The 27,370-nt window shown below is 37.3% G+C and overlaps 3 protein-coding genes across 5 annotated transcripts in view; all 3 read left to right on the top strand.

Moving 5' to 3' along the window:
• Positions 1-428: 428 nt before the first annotated feature.
• ak9 (adenylate kinase 9) lies at positions 429-19,990 on the top strand. 2 transcript variants are annotated; one of them, XM_077219963.1, is made up of 37 exons: positions 429-550; positions 772-900; positions 1,042-1,105; positions 1,195-1,247; positions 1,362-1,458; positions 1,561-1,673; positions 1,891-2,061; positions 3,666-3,788; positions 3,868-3,942; positions 4,293-4,394; positions 4,471-4,610; positions 4,689-5,011; positions 5,136-5,180; positions 6,231-6,361; positions 6,447-6,597; positions 6,762-6,879; positions 7,223-7,302; positions 7,454-7,501; positions 7,638-7,832; positions 7,943-8,070; positions 9,812-10,015; positions 10,297-10,602; positions 10,679-10,800; positions 11,785-12,004; positions 12,141-12,233; positions 12,312-12,536; positions 12,694-12,912; positions 13,014-13,227; positions 13,581-13,782; positions 13,871-14,017; positions 17,725-17,942; positions 18,075-18,271; positions 18,353-18,522; positions 18,718-18,816; positions 19,129-19,231; positions 19,403-19,517; positions 19,619-19,990. In XM_077219963.1, exons 2-37 carry the CDS (start codon positions 781-783, stop codon positions 19,840-19,842), a joined length of 5,355 nt encoding a protein of 1,784 aa, XP_077076078.1. In that variant the 5' UTR covers positions 429-550; positions 772-780; the 3' UTR covers positions 19,843-19,990. The 2 variants fall into 2 exon arrangements, with proteins under 2 accessions (XP_077076078.1, XP_077076077.1); XM_077219962.1 differs by having other exon boundaries at positions 7,220-7,302.
• Positions 19,991-20,356: 366 nt separating this feature from the next.
• Positions 20,357-27,370, top strand: part of ppil6 (peptidylprolyl isomerase (cyclophilin)-like 6) — a 91,967-nt gene continuing 84,953 nt past the window's right edge. Inside the window, exons 1-8 of one of the 2 annotated variants that reach the window (XM_077219967.1) lie at positions 20,357-20,472; positions 20,582-20,677; positions 20,758-20,946; positions 21,107-21,169; positions 21,269-21,416; positions 21,627-21,686; positions 21,824-21,959; positions 22,132-22,272. In XM_077219967.1, coding sequence (XP_077076082.1) covers positions 20,395-20,472; positions 20,582-20,677; positions 20,758-20,946; positions 21,107-21,169; positions 21,269-21,416; positions 21,627-21,686; positions 21,824-21,959; positions 22,132-22,243 — 882 coding nt within the window. In that variant the 5' untranslated portion in view covers positions 20,357-20,394 and the 3' untranslated portion in view covers positions 22,244-22,272. Of the gene's footprint in view, positions 20,473-20,581; positions 20,678-20,757; positions 20,947-21,106; positions 21,170-21,268; positions 21,417-21,626; positions 21,687-21,823; positions 21,960-22,131; positions 22,429-27,370 lie in introns of those variants that run through there. The other variant, XM_077219966.1, reaches the window with a different exon arrangement.
• henmt1 (HEN methyltransferase 1) lies at positions 23,511-27,366 on the top strand. Its single transcript, XM_077220642.1, has 6 exons — positions 23,511-24,318; positions 24,450-24,565; positions 24,747-24,881; positions 24,962-25,144; positions 25,680-25,860; positions 26,703-27,366. Exons 1-6 carry the CDS (start codon positions 24,235-24,237, stop codon positions 27,189-27,191), a joined length of 1,188 nt encoding a protein of 395 aa, XP_077076757.1. The 5' UTR covers positions 23,511-24,234; the 3' UTR covers positions 27,192-27,366.

Raw genomic sequence — 27,370 nt, 5'->3', positions numbered from 1 at the left:
CATAATCAAGCATTAACTGACCTTAAAAATCAGCTAAAGGAATTTTTTTTTTACTGCTCCTAAAATCTGTTTTACAATCATCTGCATTTGTAGTTATTGCTTTGCAACTATTAGTTGGCGGTGTGATGGATATGTTTAAGTATATCCCATTCAAATTATGAATAACATATCTATATATCTAACGTATGTGCCATGTGGTTAGAGTGTTAGGGCTTTTAACTATCACTTTTTTAAAGAAAAATTAATAAATTACCAGTCAGCCGCGAACGCTCAACACTGGCATCTGGTGGTTATATTGAGAGAGTTCACATTTAAGCAAATATGAAAACGCTACTGGCAAATTTATTGTTAAAACGTTAACACGTATCAGTCATCATATAATTTCTGGAGAAATTTTACAGTTCTTGGTAAGCCCATGTCCAATTAATAAAAAGCTCGTCAAATCTCGTTTCTCTGTTTTGTTGTGGGCTGGTTGTCATGACACCGTTCAACACATGAAGTGCGGGAAGAGATGGAGGTTACATTCTGTTGCTTCAGTCACTATTATAAAGTGAGTAAAATCATTAAACAAAGAGGATATGATGTTTATTTAACATATCGAAGCATATAGGATTACAGAAGCACGAATTAGTTTTTTTTTATTGAAATTTTTAATCGATGGTCAAAACATAAAATCCAAATGTCTGATGATAATTAACGATAATTTGATACTGAAGTTGACAGTTTGACCCAACTGAAACAAATTCATAGTTCTGTATTTCTGCTTTACAGTAACATACCATGTCACCCACTGTCTCGAATGCGTCTAACTACCCGTTAGTGGATAAACTCATCGAGGATGAAGCAGAGATAGAGATTCTACTCTCTAAACCAACATGTTTTATCATCATTGGAAAACCAGTGAGTTTCCAACATGCAAAATTATTTCTCAATCATGAAAGTAAATATTTCTCAGTCAGTGTTTAAACATATGACATAGCAGTATTTAATTTAAATGATTTGTGTTACATTGTGTGATTTTTATTTATTTATTATTTTCAGGGTGTTGGGAAATCTACTCTAGCCAGAAAATTAGCCAAGACTTGGAATTGTATCCTCATTGATGGTAAATGATCAAGTGCCTCATTTAATTCATCAGTGCCATTACTACAAATGGAGTTTCTGAATATTTATATTATTTCTTTACTCTTTTAGATACAGATCTTCTCAACAGCCACATCAGTAATGAGACTGAGCAAGGTATACAGGTGTGTATCACTATTGTTTATTTATTTATTTGATCATACTAGAAATAACAATTGCATAGATTCCCTGCAAACAATTCTAGCGGTGTCAAAAAAAAACAAACAAATGTGTTTCAGCTCTTTAAGATTCTGGCTGAAGGGAAAGCTGTTCCAGAAGAGATGATGGTCCAGGTAATTGTTGACCGGCTAAAGTCACCTGATGTAGAACACTACGGTAAGGATAAGAAAAAACTAAAATAACATAATTTAATAAATAATTGTTTTAAAATCTGTTAATATATATTTGTAATGACTTGTTTGAATGATGGTTGAGCAGGTTATGTCCTGGCCTGTTTGCCATCAATTTCAGAGGATTATCTAAAGATACAGGAGCAAATAGACCTGATTAAAAGCCTCAGAATGCCACCAGACTTCATCATCAACATCAAGGTTTTTCATAATCTTAATAGGCCTACTATCTATACTACTCTGAATTTTAAGCTAAACAAACACTCTATATTTCTACTTTAGCAGCCATACAATTTAATTATATTGTTTTTGTTGTGCTGTTTTGCCATGTTTTTGCAATGCTGACATTGTGCGGTTATATTCACTTCTTTATAAACACATACATGTGAAGTGATTGACATTGAATGTATGTGTGCAGTGTGCAGACAAAGACCTGATCCACAGGCTATCAGGTGAGCGTCAACATCCGGAGACAGGCCGTGTGTTCCAGAAGGAGAAGTGGGACCCTGTGAAGAAAGAGTCAATCATAAAAAGCAGCAGCATAGAGGAGGAGGAGGAGGAGGAAGAAATCGAGGATCTGGAGGAAGAGGTAATACTTACTGTAAGCAGTGTCATAAATGACGTACTGTACACTATGCACTTACCATTGTGTATGGATTTTATATGGTTATTTTGTCATTCAACTTCGGAGTCTGATGAAGTATGCATAAGGAAAGATGTGACAGTTGTCCATGAAGTCATGCACAGCAGTGTTAGAAGTGTCCAACATTCAATGCTTTTTTCTTTCTTTTCTTTTTTTGGTTAATTAGGTGCATCCAGGTATTTGAAATGCACTTTTTGTTTTTGGAATTTTCAGGGTGAGCACACTACTCACACTATTTAAATGCTAAAAATGGCATAGAATAGTGCATAAGTATGTAAACTGGGATGCACCTGTAAGGCCGTCTAACTCGATCCAATGGCGGTAATCGAATTAGCGTTGAAGGTCTTTGCGTGTTACTGTCTTTTCTCGCGGCAAAGTATTTTTGGTTAAATGCATTACATTTTATCTTATGTATTAACTCGTTTCATCTGACTCCATAAAATGAAAAGGTTTTTCAATGATATCTGTGCATCATTAAATGTGAGCGAATGTTTTACTATTCTTTTAAACTCTTGAATGAAAATAATGTCAAAGTCAATTAGAATAATCAAATGTCATAATTTAATATGTCAGGTAAATATATCATTATAATTTCATAATCAATTCAAGGATAATCAATGCAAAACATCAAATGCTCTAGAACAAAGAGGAAAAAGTTTACCCGACAAGAAATGCGTGAGGCTAAGAGTCTCGCAACTCTCAGCCTCACGGGCCGATCTCAAATATAAAAAAGGCCCTGAGCTCTCGCTGCGTTTCATTATATACCCAGACCTCATTTCAAATCTAAACATCATTCACAGTGGAATTTTACCTGTAAGTCACCCTTTGCTCGCAGTGGAAAATTAGCATTCAGTCAAATGGTCGAAGGTGTTAACTCAAAGACACACCCTCCAGTATTGGAGGGTGTGGAAGATATTTCTAAACTTCCTAAGAACTTTATTACCTTTTGGGTTTACTTCTTTGGGAATGAGACATTTGTACCAGTCGTACCGAAACATTTCAAATAATACCAAATATGTATAAAACTAGATGATAATCATTCACATTAAACCATTTATATTCTTGTGTGAGTTTGGGAGACCTCTGCCAGGATGAAGAATGGGGGAGAGAAATGTAGATTAGGATGAGGGAGGTGAGACCTTCGTCTCAATAGTGCATGAGGGGGAGTTCAAATGTTAATTTTCTTTGTTTTCTCAGAGAGTGGCCCTCTCTTAAAGTCCTTCAAGTTTTTCCAGTTTTACACACCTTTAGAGCACCTTAAATTATTTTATGTTATCGGGCAGCCCTATTTGTTTTTGTAAGTTGGCTACGGCCCCCTGATTGAGAATCACTGACAAAAGTGCCAGGAATGACAAAAGTGGAAATTGAGATCAGTATATTATTGCTGTTATTTATTTCCTAGACACTTTACCAAAACGCTGTTTAAATTGTATTTACAGTACGTTGTTTCAAAAGTTACTACTTCAAGTTTCATGGATGCATTCAGAATTGACCAGTTTTGAAAGTCTGTGCACAAATGGCTAAATGCAATTAGAAAATCTGTGTTTAAGATGGAAGAGATAGAGCTACAGAAAGACATGATCACACAACTAGTAAGAGTGATCGAGAATTACCCAGAGAATGCCAAGAGCAGGATCCTGAGCTATAAGGACACCGTCCTCAGGCCTCTAGAGGTAATGGCACCTATTACACGCACCTGAATACACACTATTATTGAAACAAAGAGAAGTTATACTTATGCTTGATGTGTAGGATTACATGGCAGACCATAATCCCCCATATTTATTTGAGCTGGATGGAAACAAGGATACAGAGGAGCTCTTTGAGGTGCGTGCCCTCCAACAAGCTGTAATGCCGAAAGGCCTGTTCACACCAGGGATAATAACTATAATGATAATTATAAGGTTTTAATAACTGCTTTAATTTTATTAGAATAATGTAATCCACCCACCGCTATAACGATAATAATGCAGGGCAACAATATCGTTTGAATAATTTTTTTCCAGCTGATGAATGCTAAAAACATTGACAGCCAATCAGAATTTATCCTTCTTTAAAGACCTTGAGCATCTAAAAGCGACAGCGACGAAATAATTGCTGCTTATAATATACAGATCGTTATAGTGAAATGATATACCTGTATAATGTGACTGACCTTTTCAATTGCCTGTGCACAGTCAGTAATGTCTCGTTTGGAGTCCATGGCTGTGAGGTGTCCAGCTGTGCCTGTGCGTTTGATGCCGACAGAGGACCCAGAGCTTGCTGATCAGATGGACGTGGTCAGATACTGCAAACACACACCTCTATAAAGTGACCTACATTTTACATGCTTCTTCACCATGCCTGTTTTTGTAGGAGGAGCTGTTTCGGACTCTGTCTTCCTGTAGGAATGTCGCACCAGGGTTTCATTGGCGAAGGAGTCGATGGTCCTGCAATTGCCCGGTAGCACTCAAAGAGGGCAGGATGGTCAAGGGCATACCAGAGTTCGCCGTTGGGTTAGTGAAAACGAATTTATTATACATTAAAATTCTTAAATTTGAGGGGCCACATTTTCTCTCTTTTCTCCCCATCAGCTTCATGGATAAGATCTACATCCTGTCGTCTCAAAATGCTCTGCAGAAGTTCACGGCGAACCCTCGTCGCTACCTGCTGCCACCCACACCACACTTGCCTTGCAGGGTGTCCGTGATCGGCCCACGATGCACAGGAAAGAGCACAGTTTGTGCACTGCTAGCAGAGTATTATGGGGCTGTAGTGGTAGATGTTGAGGCACTGATGGAGAGTACACGGAGTATGTTCACACAAGACATGTTGGACAAAGTCCGTCACGACGCCACCCTCGCAGGCCTGGAGAAGATCAGAGCCAAGATGCAGCATGAGGCTACAGATGCATCAGGTTTGAAAGGTTATGAGGATGCCAACTTGGTAAACATACCAAACAATAAGCTCCATGGGATGATAGAATTAACTTTTAAGGCATTCTGGGACACATTTGAGATGGTTTTTCTCCATTTTTGTAGGTAATGTAACAACCAATGAGGGAGAGTCTGATGAAACTTACTCAGGTGAGGTCAATCCACAAACATGGACTTTAAACCCCTCTCAGTTTCACTGATAACAATGTATGTTCTATGCTTATCATTTCGTTAACTGTTATCGTTCACATCATTTTTAAAATACACACATGATATAAATGAAAATGGTACAAAGTTAAATAGTAATTCAGTGGTTACAGAGAGTGCTAAAGGGTATGGAGGGATATGGTGAAGGGGAAAAAATTTGTCAAGTTTATTTACTGTATATAGCACATTTCATACACTATGGTAATTGCTTTAAACAAAAAGGAAAGAAAATAATCAAAAAATAAAAGCAAGGAAAATTAAAACATTTATAAAAGGAATTAAAAGAGATATCATGAGATGGAGGAAATTTAGTTGTCAATGCTTTTGCCTTCTCTCGCAACAATTTTGCGTTCATCTGGGAAACTTTGCTTTCCCTCCTATTTTTTTTACAGTCTATGGTTCCCTCACAAAAACTTTTGAATTCCGCAAAACGTTTTGCAAGTGTTTGCAAAGTTTCTGAGAGAAATGCAAAACATTTGCAAGAGAACGCGAAAGCATTGACTTGTTATTTTTCTTCCCATCTCAAATTTTTTTCCTCCACCATGTCCCTTTAGGGGCTCCATAAAAGGGTTATTAGTTCACCAAAAAATGAAAATTCTGTCATCATTTACTTACAGTACTTCCATGTCATTCCAGTCCCGTAAGACTTTTGTTCATCTTCGGAACACATATGAAGATATTTTTACTGAAATCGGAGAGATTTCTGTCCCTCCATTGACAGTCTACGTAAAAAAAGTTGCCATTGCAACTAACAGAAATAAATTAATTTTAAGCTGAAGTACAAATTATTCAAACGGAAATAAAATAAAGCTAAATAGAAATATTAAAATACAATCAAAAACTAATAAAAATAACAAAAGCAATAATAGCAAAACTATTGAAATGGAAACTGAAAATATAAAAACAAAAGCCAATCCAAAATATTAATAAATACTTTAATAGTATATAAATAATACTAAAATAACACTGAATGTGTAATGTGTCATTTTACAGCAATAGAGGTGACAGAAGATCATCCAGATGTTCAAGCTTTTGTGGAGGAAGCTATGAAGGAAGCAGCAGAGTCTCCAGTCACAGCTTCACGGGAGCTTTATTTGGAGGCCCTGGAGAAGCACATAAGACAGGTAGACTGCTGTGCTGCCACCCTCAGCTCTCATACTTACATAGAACAACATTATTTGAGTTTTAAGAGTGCCTGTGGGTTGTCAGATTGTGGCTGAAGATGTGGATGCTGAATATAAAAGAGGATGGATACTGGACAACATTCCCAGCAGTAGATCACAGCTGATCACCATTGAGGAACTACATGGTGCTATAACACCTGAAGTCCTATTCTGTCTGCAAGACAGTGGTGGAGAGGGTGAGAGAAAGACTTGGCATGTATTGGCATGTTTACTAAATAACCAAACATTTTTGGTTATTTTTTAGTCCTGATTTTGACATCAAATGATACAGCCTATGCTTGTTTAGGCCATGAAGTCCACTTGATTGTAATGGTCACTGGTCACTTGTTGTTTATTGAAGGAAGGACTGTACTAACCAGGATTTATGAACAGAATAAAGAAGAGGTGGATCGAGCTGTGCTGGCTCGCCTAAAGAAAGATAGAAAACTGCATAAGACACAAGACAATCATGAGACACTGTAAGTGCAGCTAATATAAGGGCCCAGTTTCAGAAAATATAAAGTGGGGATTCAAAGTTGGAAACCACTGGAGAAAATGTTTCTATTTTGTTTTTAATTAAAAATTATATTATCAGCATACTTTGAATCTTACTGACCCTAAAATTTTGAACATTAGAGTACATGAAATTGAGAATTTAGACTCCCAAATGTCAGATATTTGGATCTTGCCTCTAAAAAGATCTCAAAAACCTGTCAAGAAAAATCAAACATATGGTTGATTTTCATGGTTTCATGTTGGAAAGTGGTGGTTTCAAATTGTGTTCATTTTGTGTGATTTTATTCTTCCTTTTTTTTTAAGTAGGAAACCGACTGAAGCCTCAAAGAAAGATTCACAGCCTATTGACACCCAGCCAAAACTCGAGACATTGATTGAGGAGTCAGGTGGTACTCTTTCACATCATTGCATTGCTGTGCATTTACATAATGTTGAACTCTGCTCAACCTTACAGTATTTCCAGTGGTCTTAGGTCTTAAAGGTATGAATAGTATGTGTTAAAATATGTTTTGATAAATAATTGATATGTATTTACAGAGAGCTCTGATAAGTCTGATGATGAAGTCAAAAGTTTAAATTATGAAGGTGTGTAGTCTTATTATAAATCTGTATATTTTTCCTTCAACTCTTACTTTTCCTTTACTTGAGTGTCAGTAATGGATTCATGACTTCTTCTACAAGGTAAATATTTTTGCATATCTGCATATGTCTGGATGTACAGAGGTGGTACTTCCAACGGTGTGGGAAAATGGTTATCCTGACGGCCCAGAGATGGATGCCTTTAGTGTTCAGCTGAAGCAGTTTGTGGCAGATTGGGAAAGCATGGAGCATACCATCACCTGCAGCTATGTAACACTGGATATCACCAACAAAACACCTCAGGACATCCTCCAAGAGATGATTTACCATATGGAGAGTACGTGGAGTGGACTGTCTGTCTTTTTCATGCTCTCTAAATTAGCGGTCACACCCTCTCATTCACTATATCATTTCTGTTCTCTTTCCCTCTCTAAATTTCTCTCTTAGAGCCATTTAAGTACACAGCTTGGAGGATATCTAGTGCAGACCTGGAGGAGGAGGAAGAGGCTATGTATGCGCTGGCACAGGTTGAGAAACAAGATGATGTTGATGAAGAGGAGGAACAAGAATCAGAGGTTACACATCAATAGTCCAGCACTGAACACGAATGAAGCATGAAATCAAAACTGAACCCATTTACTTTCTTAATGCACATTTCTGGTTTTATTGTAAATGTATTTATGCATTCATTTTTTTATCATTGAATATCCTGTTACACTTGGAAATACAGTCATGGTCAGAATTAATGGCACCCCTGGTAAATATGATAAAAAATGGCTGTAAAAAATAAATCTGCATTGTTTATCCTTTTGATCTTTCATTCAAAAAATTTCCAAAAATCGAACCTTTCATTGAAGTAAAATAATTGAAAGTGGGGGGGGGGGGGGGGGGGGTGTTTGGGAGGGTTTCAAGAAATATCCTCCTCGCTCATTGTTGTGAGATTGTCTTTTGTCCATGTTAAGCTACCGTAGTTCGGGGTCCTGGACTTCTTGTTCAGATACATGGCATCGTGGATTCTATCATATATCAACAGATAAAAAAATCAAAACCTGACGGCTTCTGCTAGAAATCTTATAATGGGCCACGTTTGGATCTTCCATCTGGACAACGATCCAAAAAAAACATCAAAATCAACACAAAAATGTGTTACAGAGCACAAAATGAAGCTTCTGCCATGACCGTCCCAGTTCCCTGACCTGAAGAGTGCAGTGAACTGAAGAGAAGAAGCACCAACATGGATCTGTGAATCTGAAGGATCTGGAGAGATTCTGTATGGAGGAATGGTCTCTGATCTCTGGTCAGTTGTTCTCCAAACTCATCAGGCATTATAGGAGAAAACTCAGAGCTGTTATCTTAAAAAAAGGAGGTTGCAAAAAGTATTTAATAAAAGGGTTCCAATAATTGTGGCCAACGTGTTTTGGAGAAAAACATTTATTTCATAATGTGATTTCCCCCCCACTTTCAATTCTTTTACTTCAATGAAAGGTTCGATTTTTGCACATTTTTTTAATGAAATATCAAAAGGATAAACAATGCAGATTTCATTTTTACAGCCATTTTTGATCATATTTACCAGGGGTGCCATTAATTCTGCCCACAACTGTACATATTACAGCAGTAAAATGGTTTGTGAATATCATTTCATTCTGTTTACAGCATTAGGAGCTGTTCACACAGCACACGTTTGTGCATTCAAAAACAACTAGATGCAGCAGTGCTGAATTTAATGGAATAAAATAGAAAACAGGTGTCTCAAACATGGACAAATTGCAGCAGTCATAGACATCCATACAGAGCATATTTACTTCCGAAACATCATTAGCTGCTTCTCCACCGTTGGGCCAAACCGTTCTCGTTGCTTAACCATCCCATTCCGTGCCGATCCGGCCCAGTCGGTACGGATATGGTTTCATTTTCAACTGTGGGGCTGATAACAGAGCTCTTTGGAATGTAATACAAATTCGTCTGTCATTGTCTTGACAACTCTTGGTAACTTGAACCGTTGGCCCGACGGTGGTACCCCCTAATATATTAAGTTAATATTTCAATAATGTGACACATTTGCATGTTCATGGTTCTCTGATGTTGATTAATGATTGCAAGACATGCGTGTAAATAAATATTTATTATGGTATTATATTATTATTTTTTTAAATTGTTTTTAAAAAATAATTATTTCAATTTAATTAAATATTATCTTTTCATCAATTCACAAACCCCAGTTTGGGTAACCCTGACTTATAAAAATAGAGCAGACCGATGTAAAAACACTTTTTATATTTTTATATACCACTTTTTTGTTTATGATGGTCTCAGGAGGAAGTCAGCTTTAAGAGGCAGCTGGGAGACACCAAGCATTTTTGTCCAGTGGTGCTGAAGGAGAGGGGTACGCTACAACCATGTCTGGACGAATATGCTGCCAAGTACAGAGACAAAGTCTATTATTTCTCCAGCACAGAGGCACAAGAAAAGTTCCTGCAGAACCCTGAACTCTACATATCTAACACACAACCATTAAAGGTATTTTTTGTATTTTATCAGGATAAACCCTAACCCTAATCTTGCACAATGGCTTTAATACACATTAATTCAGTCAACAGACCTTACTCAGGTGTCATATATTTTTACAGGATAAATTCATCACATATATTTCTACATCAGGATAAATTATAAAAACACACGTTGGAAAGTGACAACAAAACGTCTTCTGCATCTGTGAAAACAAATAGAAAATGAAAAATATGTACAATATGTGGCCAACAAAGTACATATAACACAAAGCTCTGCTTGTTTGCAACCAGCCACCTGCGCTGCGTGTCTTCATGCTTGGAGTGAGGGGCTCTGGAAAGACCACCCATGGGAAGTGGCTTGCAGAGCAGCTGGGAGTTTTCCACATCCAGTTCCGAGAGCGGCTACAGGAGCTGATCCTACGGAAGACCCAGAAACAAGTGTCATATGCAGATGATTCTGAACCGCCTGAGGAACCTCCAGAGGAGCTGCAGGGCCTGCTGGAGGCTCAGGCCCAGGGTCAGAGCGCTGAATCCCCTCCAGACCAGGAGGACAAGACCAGTCATGAGTATACTGCATCTGATAATCCTGACACAAATGTAAGGGGGCTGTAAAGGCAAGACTTTACTTTTTGCTTGAATTTGGTTTGAATTTAATGTATTGGTGTGTTTGTAGGAAGAACCAGCATTGACTGATGATGAGGAGGCCATAAAGGCATACCTCCAGGATGGTGATCCTCTCCCTCTGGAGATATTGGAAATGGTTTTATTACAGTGGTGGGACCAGGAACCCTACAAGTAAATGTTCATTCATTGAACACTCACTAATTCACTCACTAATTCACACATGCTAACATAAAACAATCCAAAAAACAACAACAACACTTGCAGATTTGGTCATTATTTATTCACCCTCACATCATTCCAAACCTGCACAAAAAAAAAGAGAAGAAAACCTCTTTCACACAATGGCAGTTAAGGTTTGACGGCTAGATAATGATAATGATAATGAACTCATTATCAGTTTGAGCGACACTCAAATTTTTAATCGGATATCATTCTTTGATATCTATTTATAACTTTTTAAAGTGTAGCTTAATTACACAGCCAAAAACAGATAAAAATGTATTCGAGTTATTTTAATATTATTTATTTACTATTATAGTATTTATTAATATTTTGAATTAAATTTCATTTTTATATTTTATGTGCTTTTGACAAAAAATTTTTTGTAAAATGTTTTTTAAATAGCTTAAATTTATTAAATATCAGTTTTGTTTTAGTAATTCTAGCACTTATTTATTTCAGTTTGTGGATTTAGTTTTTATTATCTAATATTTATATTCTACTCTTAACAATAACAACACTGATTTGAGACCATTTAGAACACAAAACTTTGCATAAATATAATGGCACAAATAAAAATAATAGTAATATAATAATTTATTATTATAAATAATTATTATTAGTAGTAAAATAATCATAATGCATGTTTTTATGTAAAAAATGTACAAATAATAAAACATAATTAAAAATTGATTCTGAATTATTATTATTTTATATTTTTATTATCAGACATCTGTATTGTATCGGCCATAAAAAGGCAGTAATAGTCGATCTCTAATATTAAAGACAAGTAGTCCATATGACTCGCATGGTATTTTCCATAGGGAAAAATAAGCATATGTGTTTGAATGTAGGAGGGTGAATATATAGTGTATGAAAGGCACAATAGTCTTTTCTTTTTCTTTTTTTTGCAATATTCCTTAACTTTTCTCTCAGATCCACAGGGTTTATTTTGGAGGGATTTCCCCAAAGCCAAGAGGAGGTGTCCTTCATGGTGGAGCGTCACTTGTTTCCAGATGTGGTGGCAGTGATGTCGGTAGAGGTGTCTGAGGTGGTGCGGCGTAACCTGCCTTCGCGGCTCACGCGTTGGAGAGAGAGACAAGAGCGCAGGCAAGAACAAAAGCGGCTGGTCATTAAGCTACGGAGTGAACTCAGGGTTAGTGTTTAAGCGAAAATTTCAGCACTGATGAAAGGATGTAAAAATCCAAATAAGCAAAATAAACACCTGGCATTTACCGTAAAGCAGAGTAGAGTTTTGGAGTAAATATGCATTGGTCTGTGTCAAACTGCAGGAGCGGGCCATCACCCAGAGAAGAGCTGAGCTTATGGCTGAACGGGAAACCAAAACACCAAGCCCACTCACTCTGAAGCCCCTCAAAGAACAGGTCATTGATCGCTGTCGTTGTGTCTTGCATTGGTGAGTGACTGACAGATTCTGACTGCACATTCTGTTTCTTCATCAGGAGGATGAGGTTGAGGATGACGAAGAGGTGCAAGAAAAAGTAGAGGCGATGGACGAAGAAGAGCAGGAATGGGAGGAAATGGAGGCCATACTGCTGGAGGAGTTTCCTCCTGTGGAGGAGGAGGAGGCAGAGGATGATGAAACAGAAACTAGTGCAGAAGAGAGGCTGGAGACGGAGATCAGTCAGAGGTTTGAGAGGGATGAAAACAACCTCACCAGTATGACAGTAAGGAGAAGCAGAAAGCTTATATTATTAACAAATGTATAATGCAATTTAAGTCTTACGGAAATGTAACCCTTGTTTAACATTATAACTTCATTTAACATTATAACTCTTGTTCAATTCTAGAAATTCTGCTGATAATACATTGTTCTTTTCATAGGACTTTCTAACAGACAACCAAATCCCCCGTCTGGTTATAAGCGCAGGCAGTTTGCCTCGGATTGTGAGGTATCAGCTCCTACAGGGAATCAAACCTCTGATGGTAAACAGAGACTCACTCTTTCAGATGTGTCAGCCAACCAGCTACAGTCTCGCCAGAAGACTCCTTTACTGCTCCTTTAAATATCCCAGTGCCTTCGGGTGCTGGGATCCTATTAAGGTAAGAGCAGATATACAACATATAAGCCTAAAAAGAGCCTTAACAGAATATAAAATAGAAACAAAATGACAAAAAAGTCTGTTTGCCGTTATGTTCTGTAGTACACAGAAGGAGATTTGATCCAGCCTCCACAAGGCCCTTTCAACACCACGTTCCCTGTCATCCTACATCAGTTCATCTACTTCTTTGCCTCCAGGGAGACACGCAACACCTTCATCCTCAACCCAATCAAATATATCCGTCAACCAAAGCCCAACCCTTCCCTTCCAATCAAACTGGTTATCATTGGCCCACCAAAAGCAGGCAAAACCACAGGTCAGAGTTCTGGAAGTAAAATACACGTCATTATAGATGCTCATAAAAATATTGATTTCACATAAGAGGCTAGTCCCAGACTAAAATGCATGTTTAATCTGCCTAAACTGAAAGCAATTTGTACTGACATATCTTAAAATAGGCTATGTCAGTGCTATTGTTTGGTCTCAATATAATCACCAGTAATGTTTTTTCTAAGGCACATTTATAAAAGCTATCTAAATTGCCTAATTTAACTAAGGTCTAATCCTGGGTTAATCTAAGCCCTGTTTTTCGAAATCAGACCATAATAACTTAAAAGCAAGTGTTTTTATAGATTTCGGAATAAGTGGCTTTTAACTGTGTGCACTCAGTGGCCCGGGTGTTTGCACGAGAGTACGGTCTCGCTCGACTCTCAATTGGGGATGCAATACGTATGGTGCTCAACAACCAGTCCACAACTGAATTGGCTTATCAGGTGCAGAAGCATTTGAACCAGGGCCTGACCGTTCCTGATGAATTAGCCATCCAGTGCCTGGAGGTGGCAGTAATGAGCCTGGTCTGCAGCACTCGTGGGTGAGGGGGACCAACATTTTTCCATTCAAAGAAATGTACTTCTGCCAGAAAAAATAACAGTTATACAGTACATGTGTTTGATCCTCAGGTTTGTGTTGGATGGCTTCCCTGTGACCAAGCATCAGGCTGAATTACTGCAATCCTGCAGCATTATTCCTATGCTAGTGATTGAACTGCAACTGGACATGGCGGAAGTGCTGAGGAGAGGCCTGAGAGACAGGGAAAAAAACAAAAGGTCAGACCAGCACAAACACTCACACACCTCCGGTGTTTTTATTAGGTGTTCAAGCACGAAGTGCTGAAAACCTATTGTAATTGCTATTTGAAAAAAAAATTCCCCTAAAACGCATCGCGCAGCCCAAACCATAAGGCCAAGAGACTTGAAACTCAGCCAGATGGTAGGGCTCAATTTGGGGACAACCTATCAGAGTATGACCCCGATTGGCCCATAGGTGGCGCTACAGCAACCAAAAGTAATAAATTGCTCATAACTCATTGACCGTTGGTTCTAGCCTCAAGCTTTTTACACCACTGTGATCCAATGTATATCTCCAATTTCGATTTAGGCAAGAACAATGTTCCGCTATGTCTAATTTTGTCAAAAACCTACTTTTGCGAACTAGTCCCTGGTTTTTCGCCCGATCGGAACCAAACCAGTCTAGGCCTATTCTCTGGACTCTCTAGATCAATAAAAATCGAAAAAGTTGAAATTTTGCATTTGGGTGGCTGTAACAGGGTCATTTAGAAAAGGGGCGGGGCAAAATACAGTCAAAAGCCTATAAATCCTAAACGAAAACTCAAAACTTCACAAAAATTGATGAGCATATGTGTCATAACATGGTGAAGAAGCATGCAAAGTTTCATGGAGTTCGGACCATAGTTGGCACTATAACTGTTAAAAAACTTTAAAACCATATATTTCCAATGTTAAATTGCCTGTTTAAAACCAGTGCAGTACAATTCTCTGGACTCTCTAGTTCAATAATTGTCAGAAAAGGTATAACTTCTTCATTTGGATGGCTATAATAGGGTGTAATTTGGATGGTTATAACAGCTATAACAGCTTTGATGACTATAACAGCCAATAAGTGGTATTTTACTGCCCCCTGCTGTCATTTCATCATACTACTCTCTACTATTGTTATATATAATACATATTTAGACTTTATAAAATCATTATTTTAACATTTACAATCACATTTAGTTTAAAATTCATGTATTATTCACAATTGTGTCACAGGAAGGCTGAAAACGAAAGTATAACATTAGGCCACGCCCTCTCAGTACAAATTCACTCATAACTCGAAAACGAAAACTCCCTGCGCGCTCAAATTTTGATGCTAAGGTCCTCTATTGGGCCTTGATCGAAATATATCGTTGCGGGCCTCGGGAGTTAAAGCTATTTTTTTTATTATTATGATGGACTGGTAATATACTTTAATATTATTAAACTATATTACCTAAATATTCAACTAAACTAAATTAGATTTTATCAACTATATTACACTAAATTAGATTTTCACAATAACATCCCAAAAGTGTGTGTGTGTGTGTTAGCATGCATTATTGAGTAAACATGAAAATGTGAGAAATTTTTTTCAATAAAATTATATGATTAAAATGAAAACTAAAAATTGCGTTTTAAATCGGAAACCTGTAATAAGCATTTTTTTTTACCTACCATTGATTTCAAACATCTATAGCTATAACAAAATATGTTTAAGCATTTTTATTAGAGTTAATATGAAAAACGTGCCATTAAAAAATACATGGAATCAAACCAAGTCATAGAAAACAAAACTGTATTTTATTGCCAGAATAATACAATTTTTTTTTCAAAACAATGCATATGAAAATACGTAACATTAACAATCAATTAATTTAATCAAGTTCAATCGTTTGCATATTGAAGAATGTCTCTGTGGTATCATTTCATTCATTTCAATTTTCTGCATATATGAAAGAAGAAAAGTATTTGCATTAATATATGTATAAAACTATATTGCACATAGATATATATAATCCGTGAGACCTCCGGCTTGGAAAAGCTGTAACTATTTTCATAATGATACATCCCAATAGAATTGAAAAAAACAACAACAAAATTTGTGTGTGTGTGTGTGTGTGTGTGTGTGTGTGTGTGTGTGTGTGTGTGTGTGTGTGTGTGTGTGTGTGTAAGCATATGTCTACAAATGAGTGCAAAAGCACCTGTGAAAACTCTTTATTAATAAGTATAATGGCCAGCAGAGGGCAGTAGAAGACCACTTATTGGCTCATTTTCATTGTGTCAGACCTGATTTTTACCAGTATTCTGCACTAAAGCAAACCTGTTTTTCCATGTTAACTATTATAAGACAATAATTTTTTTATCAAAGTGTATCACGTCATTGCTATTGACACTTCACATCAATGTAAGCAATGTGGTAAATCATGGTAAATCACGATAGAAACGTGGTAAATCATAGTAAATAATACTATTACATGGTGTATCATGGCAAATCATGCTAGCAATGTGATGAATCATGGTAAATCATGCTACAATCCTGGTAAATCATTCTGGAATGTGGTATATCATGATAAATCATCCTATAACATGGTAAATCATGGTAAACTGGTAAATCATGCTAGAATCATATTAAATCATACTGGAATGTGTTCAATTGTGGTAAACCATGCTAGAACAGGGTAAATCATGGTGAATCATACTGGAACTTGGTATATCATGGTAAACTATGGTAAATCATGCTAGATTCATAGTAATTCATACTGGAGCATGGTAAATCATGCTAAAACATTGTCTATTCCATCTATGATGTCAGTGGTTAAATGCTTGCTACATAAAACTTAATGTCTTTTGATGCTTGTGTGGTTAAAAATCTTAAATGCCTTAACTGCTTGAACACCGCTAAATGCTGCTTGCAGCTTTAATTTATTTTATTATTTATATACTATTATTGTATTTATTCATATTTTGAATTAGCTTTTATGTTTATATTTTCAGTTAACATTTTAACTTTAAAAATGTAAACCTAAATTTGAGTCATTTTGTTATGTGCCTTTGCCATTTTTATCAGTTTTTAAAAATATATATATATATTTCTGATTTCGATGACAAAACTCTGAATCAACATGCACCAATGCTAAAATTTTTGTGTAATCATTATGTTCACAACTTGTAATAATAATTACTTCAATACCTAAAATGTATACATGACGTTAGCTAACAGCGTAATTTATGTACATTGTGAAATACATTGCTTGGACAGTCACCTCTGATAACAGATCACTCTGAATTCGTAAATTGTAATGTAGACATGTATTTTCTGTAAAGCTGATTTGAAACAATATCTATCGAGAAAAGTGATATACAAATAAATGTGAATTGAATTAATTCAGGTTTCATTTATATTGATTTCATTTTTAGTCATTTTATTAGTTAGTTGCCAAGGCAGCTGTTCTAATTTTAGTGTATGTTTTTTTTTAAAGATTAAGTTGTTTCATCTAATATTTATATTTTGTTTTATTTCAGCTTTCAATTAAGGAAAACAATTGAAATAGTTTTTTAACGATAACTCTGACCTAAACATAAATCAATGTCACTGCTAAAAACTATACTATTTTAATGCTTTAATATATATATATATATTGATTTAATACTAGTCATAAAATTAGGACAATAAAGTCATATGGTTTCGAGAATAATGTCATAATAGACCTTTTACGAAAATAAAGTCAGAATAAAAATGATAAGATGCAATGTTATGAGAATAAAGTTCAATATTGAAGAATAAAGCTAAATAATGCTTGTATCAAGTAGATTTTTCATTTTATTTTAACGTTGACAGTGTTACAAATGTTGTGGTAATATGGTCTGGCATAATATGTATATAGATGCAAATAATCACAATTTGAGATTATGATTATGGCAACTCTCTCCAACAGGCCTTACCCAATGAATGACAGCCCCCAGGTCCTAAACATTCGAAACTCTTGCTTCAGACGGGAAGCTAAAGCTCTTAGACAACATTTCCACCAGCAGTATCACAACTGGACTCCCATTGATGCTCACAAGAGCAAGTGGTGGGTATGGGAGCGAGTTTTAGATGAAGTTCGCATAAGCATAAGACTCATTCATGCTTACCTGGAAAGAATTCACAAAGGTGAGAGCATGCAAATGATGCACAGTTGTCAAACAAGAAGCACTAGTAATATCCATCCATGTATTAAGCAGTACATTTGCATTAAAGCATCAATATGTGTAGTTTTGTGACAGCTTTCTGTCATCCTCGCAGGCCAGGCAGCCTGTATAAACAGATTGTGCATTACCCCAAGAGAGCTGCAGTCTCGGCTGGGCGAGTTTGGCCAGTACTGCCCAGTTAGCTTAGCTCTCCATCGTCATCTGGTGGACTGTTCACATAACACCTCACTTGAATTGGCTGCAGAGTTCAGGGGCCACTTCTACAAAATGGCCAGCAAGGAGTCTCTAGAGGTAAAGTGTCAGATGGTCCAGAAACATGTTCACAGAAAGTTTTGTTTAACTCACTACTTCTCTTTATATGCTTCTTAAAAGAGATTTTTAGATTCCCCGGAGCAGTTTGTGGTTCCAGGTTGCCCTTACCCATTACCCCCTCCTCCACTCCTGCCTCATAAGCTCAATGCAGGCCAGGTGAAGAGCAGGTTCCCTCAACAGGTGGAGATGAAGGGATTCTGCCCCGTCACTTATCTCGATGGTCAACAGAGGTACAGCCAAGAAAACTCTATAATACTTTTATAATACTTGCTCATTTTTACTACAGACTTCATCATTAATAAGCTTCATTTTCACACACGTTCTATTTAAAGTAAAAGACACATTGTCATTTAAAAGTATTAGGCCTTAAGTGAATGTAAATGATTCACAGTGCAATTCTACCATGTTTTTCTCTTCATCTGTAGGTATGAGGCCTTGGTGCGTGGGAATATGGAGTATTCTGTTGAGTATCGAAATAGGATCTATATATTTGAGAGTGAGAAGAAACAAGAGCAATTTCTCCAGTGAGTAGTAATTTGGCTTGATTTGATTTTTTTTTAAATAAATTAATTTGTTCATACAGAATTACATTACATTTTAAAAAATATTATTTTAGAAAACAGGCATTTTATTTTTTTTTATAATTTTTCAAATATTGATCAAGTATTTTTTATCAAATAAATTCAGCTATATGCATTAATAATTAATTAACATAACTGGCATTTATATATATATATTATCTTAATTAAAGATCATGTTAATAATAGCCATAGCAACAGGCTATTTGTAATACAGCAACATGAAGCACAGATAATTCACAACAGAACTGTCCTCAGGTCACCTGAGATTTACTGGGACCAGAAACTTCCACATAAACTACCTCCGTTGGAAGATCCGGTCTTACTAACCTCTTTACCGATCATGGGCTATTTGGAACAAGTAAGAAAACACTGAAACACAGACACTCACTTCAGTCTGTTGATCTGCTGCAAAATGGTCTGTGTAATCATCAATAAACTATGCTTTTAACAAGTAGTAAAATAATTTTCTTAACCACTGCTGGGATTGTAATTATTGTACATGTATATTTTTTATTTTATTTTTTTGTAGAGTGTGGCAGTACCCATAATCAAAGCCATGACTGCTGTTGGTCAACTCAAGCCAAAGTTCCCCTTTCTCAGTGTGAAGAGATCTGCTTTATTGTACCTGGCCTTTCATCTGAAAGGTGGCCTTGATTTTCTTATCTTGGCTTACTTATGAATAGCTAGGGATGAGAACGGTCTGGATAATATATTTTTATAACTTTCTACCCCTGCACCCTCACAGCATTCAACACCAGGAACCCAGACTATATTCGACAGAAGTACAAAAAGAAACTTCAAAAGTTTGAAGAAGGCTGTGAGCTCATCTCATACCTGGGTACCGACATGAAGACATACAGATCCCCTCATAACCTGCCCCCAGATTTTGCACAGAAGCTGGACAGGTTTCTGGCCCTTGAGAAGTCCACCAAAACAGCCTCAGGGCTGATACAGCTCGGGGGCAGTTGAAACAACTTCAAATAATAAAAACCTTGAGTCAGCACATTTGATCAGTGTTGGTTGACATATGCACGAATGCATTTTGCAAGCACTTTGTTAATGTGTTCTGTTCAATTGAAAATTAAATGAATGAGCCTAATAAATATGCTTTAATCTATTTTGTTAAGTGTTATTAATTGTTTTCAACATATATCCCTGGTTTCACAGAAGAGGCTTAAACCTAGTCCCAGACTAAAATGCATGTTTAAGCTATTTCAACTGAAAGTAACTTGCACTGACACATCTTAAAATGTCTGTGCCATTGTTTTGTCTCAACATGAACACCAGTAATGTTTTTTTTTCCTACGGTACATTTATAAAAGATACTTAAATGTCCTGTGAAACCTCTTCAGGCCTTGGTATATTTTTAAATACATATTCCAATTGATATATAAACATTAAGAAATATAAAATGTATGAATAAATAAAAACGGTAGATAGACAGTTGTACGGAAAGGTTCGTCATCGTTGTGCGCCACTCACATCGGTTACCCTGGCAACGAGACTCTAACTTTACTCAACATGGCATCCCCTGTACAGTTAGAGATCGTCGGTCTGTTAAGCAAACAAAATTTTCAAATAGCCAAAAGCATTGCGGAGGTAAAGTTTTTTTAAATGCTGACCACTTTTGGCGTGGCTAACGCTAATAACGATGCTGACAGCACACCTGTTCACCAAACGTATAACGTCTGCTGCACTTAATTTACAGGGTTTGAAAAATAAATTCCCGGAGTCATTTAATGATCCAACAATTCGCCCGCTTCTTGAATGTGACTGGCATGACTATTTAGTTGACAAAAAGAAGGTATGGCGATTGTTATTTTACTGCTCGCTTGTTTTCAACACTACAGATCGAATAGCCTAACGTTACGTTTTCTTCTCAAGGAGCTGAGAGGAGAGGTTTGGCAGTACAATGGATGTCTAATGTCCTTCGCAAACGGCCAGTTGCTCGGTGATGAGAGGAAACTGTCCACCTGGGCAGAGAAAGAGTGGAAGTTTTCTTTTCATCGACCACATGCGCTTTATATGGCCCTGGCTGAGGAGTATTACACCAGCTATCTGCGAAGCACAGCTGTAAATAAACACGACAAACAACGGAGCAAGACATAACTAATAATAAAAACCCAGAGAAATACATAAATAAAAATACTTCATTTGTATGCGACTACAACCATTTAACATTTCTCATAATACCTCCAAGGTGAGCAACACATCTGCTCTCTCTTTCTCACAGCACATTTTTGTTTATATGGATATTGAAAGCGGTGGAGAGGCATTTGGCAGGCTGTTGTTTGAGGTAAGGAAATCTTCTGCTTTTTGATGAGGTAACTTATAGTGAAAATGTATTTCCGTGCCATTCTTCTCTACTCTGAAAGTTTAAAATGTAACCTGCCAGCTGTTCTCAGACGTGTGTCCAAAGACGTGCAGGAACTTCAAGGCCCTGTGCACTGGAGAGGCAGGTTTGTCCAAGAGTAACCTTGAGTTGAGCTACAAGGCCTCGATTTTCCACAGAGTTGTGCCAAATGGCTGGCTGCAGGGTGGAGGTAAGAAGCAGTAAACATTTACACATGAATGATAATTTAATACATTTAATCACAAATGTGAAAGTTTTAATTATACATCCATTTTATACAGTTATACATTTATGTACACACACACACACACACACACACACACACACACACACACACACACACACAATACCAGTAAGTACAGTTATGACTCTATTAAAATGTGTATATTTTCAATAACAGATATTTCACCTGAAAGGAAAGGCACTGGGGGAGAATCTATCTATGGTCCAACATTTGAGGGTATATGCTTATTAACACATTTATGTGGCACACAAATTCTGTAATTCATACTTTAACACAATACTTGCTTAAATGTGTAATATAGGCTATATATTGATTCATGCATATAAAAAGCACTAGGCTGTTCTCTCCTCTAGATGAGAGTTTTGTCATATCCCACAACAAGCGTGGCATCCTGGGAATGGCTAACCAAGGTGCTCATAGCAACGGCTCTCAGTTCTACATCACACTACAGCCAGCGTCCTGGATGGACTACAAATATGTGGCTTTTGGGTAATGGCCCTAATAAATTGCATAAGTATGTAAGAAAGCCAAAGTTATGAACCTTTGTTTTGATATTTGGCTTTGCATTATTAATGCAGACATCCTACAGAGTTAAATACCTTTGCTATTTAACACTTACAAAATCCAAAGTCTTCATCACAGCTTTTTCCCTCTCTCCCAGGCAACTCATTGAAGGAAATGCGGTTCTAAAGAGACTAGAGGCAGTGCCCACCTACAACGAACGGCCCAAACAGGACTGCAAAATAGCAGCATGTGGAATATTTGAGCCCTGAGTTTTCACATGTGGCCTATAGATCAAGAAAGCAATACAAAAGGAGAAGCATTTTTAATAACCATTTGTAATGTATGTGGACAGGTGTGCACCATGTGTTTTTTTAATGGTCGACCCAATATTTTTGCCATATTGCCAAAATTTCAGCATACACATTCAACAAATAAATTGACCTAAAATTAAAAACCTCTCTTTATATGATTTAAATATTCAGTTTGACTTATTTCTATGGTGCTTTTCTTCCTTTGCCCATGGCAACTAACCGCTGTTGTTCTAAAAAGCAGTGACGTGCACACTATCGTGTGCTTGGCGAAAGAGTCTGTTGAAATGCTGAGAAACAACCGCATTGAGTGTGCTGTAAAACAGATTTTTTTACTTGAGAGAGAGAGGCCATCAGTCTTGGGCCCTGTCACTTAAACTAAAAAATAATGATATATTACGAAAAAGATCCAGCCACCAAGACCAACATCATTGCTTTAAATTAGACAGCATGCTCCTCGAACACACGCAGAACTACACTTACTGTGGCAAAAAATATTAAGACTAGTACGCTAGTATGTGGTTCCGAACTCATCAAGGCTGCTCGAAATTGCATACTCTCTTGAGTAGGTACTTATTTTGAATATTAATTAATTAATTACTTCATGACCACTAAAAAAAGTGTTCTATATTATGAATGTGTGTAAAATGACTGTAAATGGGCAGTTTCTTCGGATGAACACCGAACCCGCAACACCACCTTGTGCTTCTCATCACTGAGATTTAAAGCAACAGTGTTGAAACAATACACAATATCACATCACATGACAATGTGTAGTATAAATATAGGCTTGTTTGAGATTCACCTTGCCTGGCCTCGCCTGAAATATAGGCGAGAGTGGGCGGCTGCAGTGAGAGGAGTGAAAAAAAGTGTTTCTTCACTGCCATTCATAAATTAAAGTGTCCACCAGGCTGTGTCCGAAATCGCATACTACCTTTAGTAGGTGGTTATTTTGAATAAGTAATTACTTTACGACTGCTAAAAAAGTACGTTCTAGTATGAATATAATCCGAACGTACTACATTCGCCTGCATGTTGTCATTATCATGTGACCTACCAGCATCAGTTGCATCGCTTTACTGCCTTTCTTTTACTGTCTATGTTTACTGCCACAACAAATCCTCTTCCTCTGTCCATCGTATGCACACTTCAGAATCACGCCGGAAGAAGAAGGTCATCCGGGTACTTTTTGCCTACTCTTATATAAGTAATTCGGACCTGAGTCACCGGACGCGATATTTTTTTCACAGGATGGTAGGGGAAGACTCATGAATATTCATTAGGGAACTCATGCCTGACTAAGTACATATATTTTACAGTCTATGATTCGGACATACTTCTTTTGTCACATACCGTTTTCGCCTGCTATATAGGGAAGAATGCGATTTCGGATGCATCCCAATTTCATCTAGTTGTCATCTCACACCAACGCATACAAAGTTGGCTAATACGCCATTTTGCGACTCAAAACACAAATAACAACTGAATACGAAATGTAACTTTGCAGATTAATAGCAGGCCAATTAATAATAATAATAATAAGAAGAAGAAGAATAAATTAAAACCATAATATTGTTGCAATGTTCCTTGATGCTAGGCCGATTATTTTTTGTACGTTGTAATGGACTATTTTTCTTAGCGGAAGCTTAAGTGGGCATTTTATCCCTGACAAATGAGGATGAAATTATTATGAAATACAGTTTCGATTGGGAAACGGACGGTTCATTGGACCACACGATTGTAGTTTAACGGCCTCGTTCATGAAATACAATGGTCCATTTAAAAAAATGCATTTGTTTTAATGAACGTTAGTTGAGATTAAGTGTTTGGGTAAAGCACTAAAAGCATTCAGACTGCTGAGCTGAAGTGTCACCGACAGCGTCCTCATCGAGCATGTGTTTTAATGAGGACTGACAACCGAGCAGACTGACTGACTGACCTAGACACTCACTATGACCACACCGTTTTCTCCCCCGCTGTACATGCAGCGATACCAGTTTGTTATCGATTACGTGCAAACCTACCGACCTAGAAAGGTAAATACATTTCAAACTTGCATTTTAAAGTTAAGTTGCGATGGCCTTTGACGCTTCGTTTGAACTTGCGTGCTAATCAGTAGTCTTTTAAACATCTTCCTACATGGATATGATCATTTCTCCGTCCGCAGGTCATCGATTTCGGATGCGCTGAATGTCGCTTACTGAAAAAACTGAAGTTTCATCGCAACAGTATACAGTTACTAGTGGGAATTGATATCAACAGTGTCGTCCTCCTAAAAAAAATGTAAGTTTGGCATTTTGCCTGCGACCTACACATGTTTGTGTAGTATACGGGATTAAAATGGAAGAACAATCTCATAAAGCCAACGTTTATACTACATAAGTGGAATTAGGGGTCTCTATGTACTTTGGGAGATCTAAATAAAATCTGTCTTCCTGTGTTCATCCATCTTTTTTCTTGCCAGGCATACATTGGCTCCACTTGTGAGTGACTACCTTCAACCAAGCGAAGGGCCTTTTACCATTGAGTTGTACCAAGGGTCTGTCACGGAGAGGGAGCCGTGCACCAGAGGATTTGATCTTGTGACATGTGTTGAGCTGTAAGTGTGCCACACATTATTTTAAAATTGTATGTTCTACTTGAGTTTTTCAACTTGTCATCATCTCTTACCCCTTTAAGAATTGAACATCTGGAGCTTGAGAAGGTGGAGAGCTTTTCAGAGGTCGTGTTTGGGTACATGGCGCCAGGTGCCGTGATTGTCAGCACACCCAATGCAGAGTTCAACCCTCTGTTGCCGGGCCTAAAAGGCTTCAGAGACTACGATCACAAATTCGAATGGACTAGGGATGAGTTTCAGACTTGGTAAGGAAATGTTCAGTATTTAGTGTAAACATTTTCCAGTGCTGATCCGATTTAAGGATCAATTTAAAAAAAAAAAATGGTTTAAAGGGTTAGTTCACCCAAAATGAAAATTATCCCATCATTTACTCACCGTCAAGCCATCCTAGGTGTATATGGCTTTCTTCTTTAGGCCAAACAAAATCGGAGTAATAATAAAAAAAATATCCTGGCTCTTCCAAGCTTTATAATGGGAGTGAATGGTACCATAGTTTTTGAAGCTCCAAAAAGCACACCCATGCATCATAAAAGTAATCCATACTGCTCCAGGGGGTTAGTAAGCCTTGTGAAGCGAAGCAATGCGTTTTTGTAAGAAAAATATCCATATTTATAGCTTTATAAACTAATCACTGGTTTACGGTAACGGCCGTACTCGAGTCTACTGTAGTTCCGGCGGAAGAGTGATCAGACCGACGCAGGGTAAGTAAATTGTGAGATCATTTTCATTTTTGGGTCAACTAACTCTTTAAAAAATGTCCCAATTCTGTCTCTCCCTCAGGGCTCACAGAGTTTGTAGAGAATATGGTTACTCCGTGCAGTTCACTGGAGTTGGAGAAGCTCTTGGCCACTGGAGAGATGTGGGATTCTGCACACAGATCGGTGTGTTCCAGAGGAATTTTGATGGGATAAATTCATCCATGAGAAATGCTGAACGCTTGGAACCCTCAGTGTACAGACTGGTGAGAAATTTGTATTTTTTCTTAAGAGGTGTTGCACTTGCATTTTCTTAATTGTTTAAATGAATCAAGTTGTACTTTCTAAATCATCATTGTATCACTTGCACTAAAGCAGTCAGAGTTTAGTTTAAGTGCTGAAATGCATTTGATTTTTTTATCACAATTAGGCAAACAACATATTGATCACACATTTTTAATCAAAATAACAACTAGATCTTCTGGTGGGACAACAGACTTCTCTCTGGTGACTTGCCAGACATCTCCAATTATTTAGTCAGTTTAAACCCCGCCCCTTTTGGACTGCAAGCTCGCATTCAGATCTTCCTCCATCCAATCAACAACTCATGCATTTTTAGATAATCTGTTTCACTCTGATGTATGTCACAATACAGAAGAAGAGATCTGCCTCTAGTTATGTTAACTTGCATCCCGACTTTGATATTTGCAATCTTCGGGTTTAGAAGGATGTGGAGAGCGGTAGGTGCTACACACGGTCATAAACAGCATAAGGTTTGGCAAATTCTCTTAGTAGTTTCATTTTATAGTAATATTTTTGACGAAGAGGTTCTGAATGTTCTGTATGTTTTCATAGTAAAAATGTCTCTCATCCCAGACTTGCAATGGAAGTTGGGGTGTAAAATAAATTATTAAAGAAGTCCGGCATATGTCATAGAAGATCGAGTTATGACATTTGATTAAAAATTAAACATGCACGAATTAATAGTTCGCAAGAAGATCAATAACATTGCATTTCAAGGCAACTTTAAAGCTAAAAAAGTTATTTCTTGTCTGAAAACTGCTTATTGCACTCACAACTCCTCTTTTTGTTGTTGTTCCTTATTAAGTTGTACAAGGTGGTGTATCCGAGCCTGTCTGATAACAACATATACCAGAAGACTTTGGTTAATGAGGTCCTGTATGAGGCACAACACCTAAAACAGGAATGGCTTAGTAGGCTGAACATGGACTCCAACAACAATGCACATTTTTATGGTCCTCCATTTATGGAAGCTTTGCAACATGAGGATGCATGTGAGTGGCAGCCTGTCTACCAGCAGGACCGCAGCATTTGTGTGCCCTTGACGCGTGTGTGGTTCAGCCCAAAAGTGAGAGCGCTGTGCGGGAGCGTGCAGCGTCTCAGGGAGGAACTGCTGGAGGAGGAGCAGGTGAGGATGAGCGCTGATGGAACAGTGGTAAACCTGCCTGCCAATGATGAGGAAGAGGTAGAGGAAGAAAAAGAAGAAGAGGAGGAGGATGTGAAAACAGTATCAGGTGTATCAAACTGTGTGGAGGAGGACTGGGATAGGGAGCTTGGGGGTTACGAAGGTGTATAACAGATCTGGAAAGCTCTGTAACCAGAATGTAAAAAAGGAAGCTGCACTTGATTGTTTTTCTGTCAAAAAAATATTTGAAGGACATATTTAGATAATATGGCCAAAACTGTAATCGATTGGAAACGTTCTTGAAAAGACAACCATTAAACATGCAATTAAAAATGCAAATATGTGACACC

This window comes from Siphateles boraxobius, unplaced genomic scaffold, assembly GCF_051911475.1.
Source record: "Siphateles boraxobius isolate OS27281-9 unplaced genomic scaffold, OSU_SipBor_1 8, whole genome shotgun sequence".
Classification (NCBI taxonomy): domain Eukaryota; kingdom Metazoa; phylum Chordata; class Actinopteri; order Cypriniformes; family Leuciscidae; genus Siphateles; species Siphateles boraxobius.
Note: the sequence above shows the minus strand (reverse complement) of the source record. Positions and strands in the feature narration are given on the sequence as shown.

What these genes read in the sequence shown, in the direction of transcription:
- henmt1 (XM_077220642.1), top strand. Translation starts at nt 24,235, where the DNA reads ATGACCACACCGTTTTCTCCCCCGCTGTACATGCAGCGATACCAGTTT. An exon ending in GTCGTCCTCCTAAAAAAAAT is followed by an intron (nt 24,566 to 24,746) that starts GTAAGTTTGGCA and finishes TTTTCTTGCCAG; the next exon opens with GCATACATTGGCTCCACTTG. An exon ending in CTTGTGACATGTGTTGAGCT is followed by an intron (nt 24,882 to 24,961) that starts GTAAGTGTGCCA and finishes TACCCCTTTAAG; the next exon opens with AATTGAACATCTGGAGCTTG.
- ak9 (XM_077219962.1), top strand. Translation starts at nt 781, where the DNA reads ATGTCACCCACTGTCTCGAATGCGTCTAACTACCCGTTAGTGGATAAA. An exon ending in TGGGACCAGGAACCCTACAA is followed by an intron (nt 10,801 to 11,784) that starts GTAAATGTTCAT and finishes CTTTTCTCTCAG; the next exon opens with ATCCACAGGGTTTATTTTGG. An exon ending in AAAAGCAGGCAAAACCACAG is followed by an intron (nt 13,228 to 13,580) that starts GTCAGAGTTCTG and finishes GTGTGCACTCAG; the next exon opens with TGGCCCGGGTGTTTGCACGA.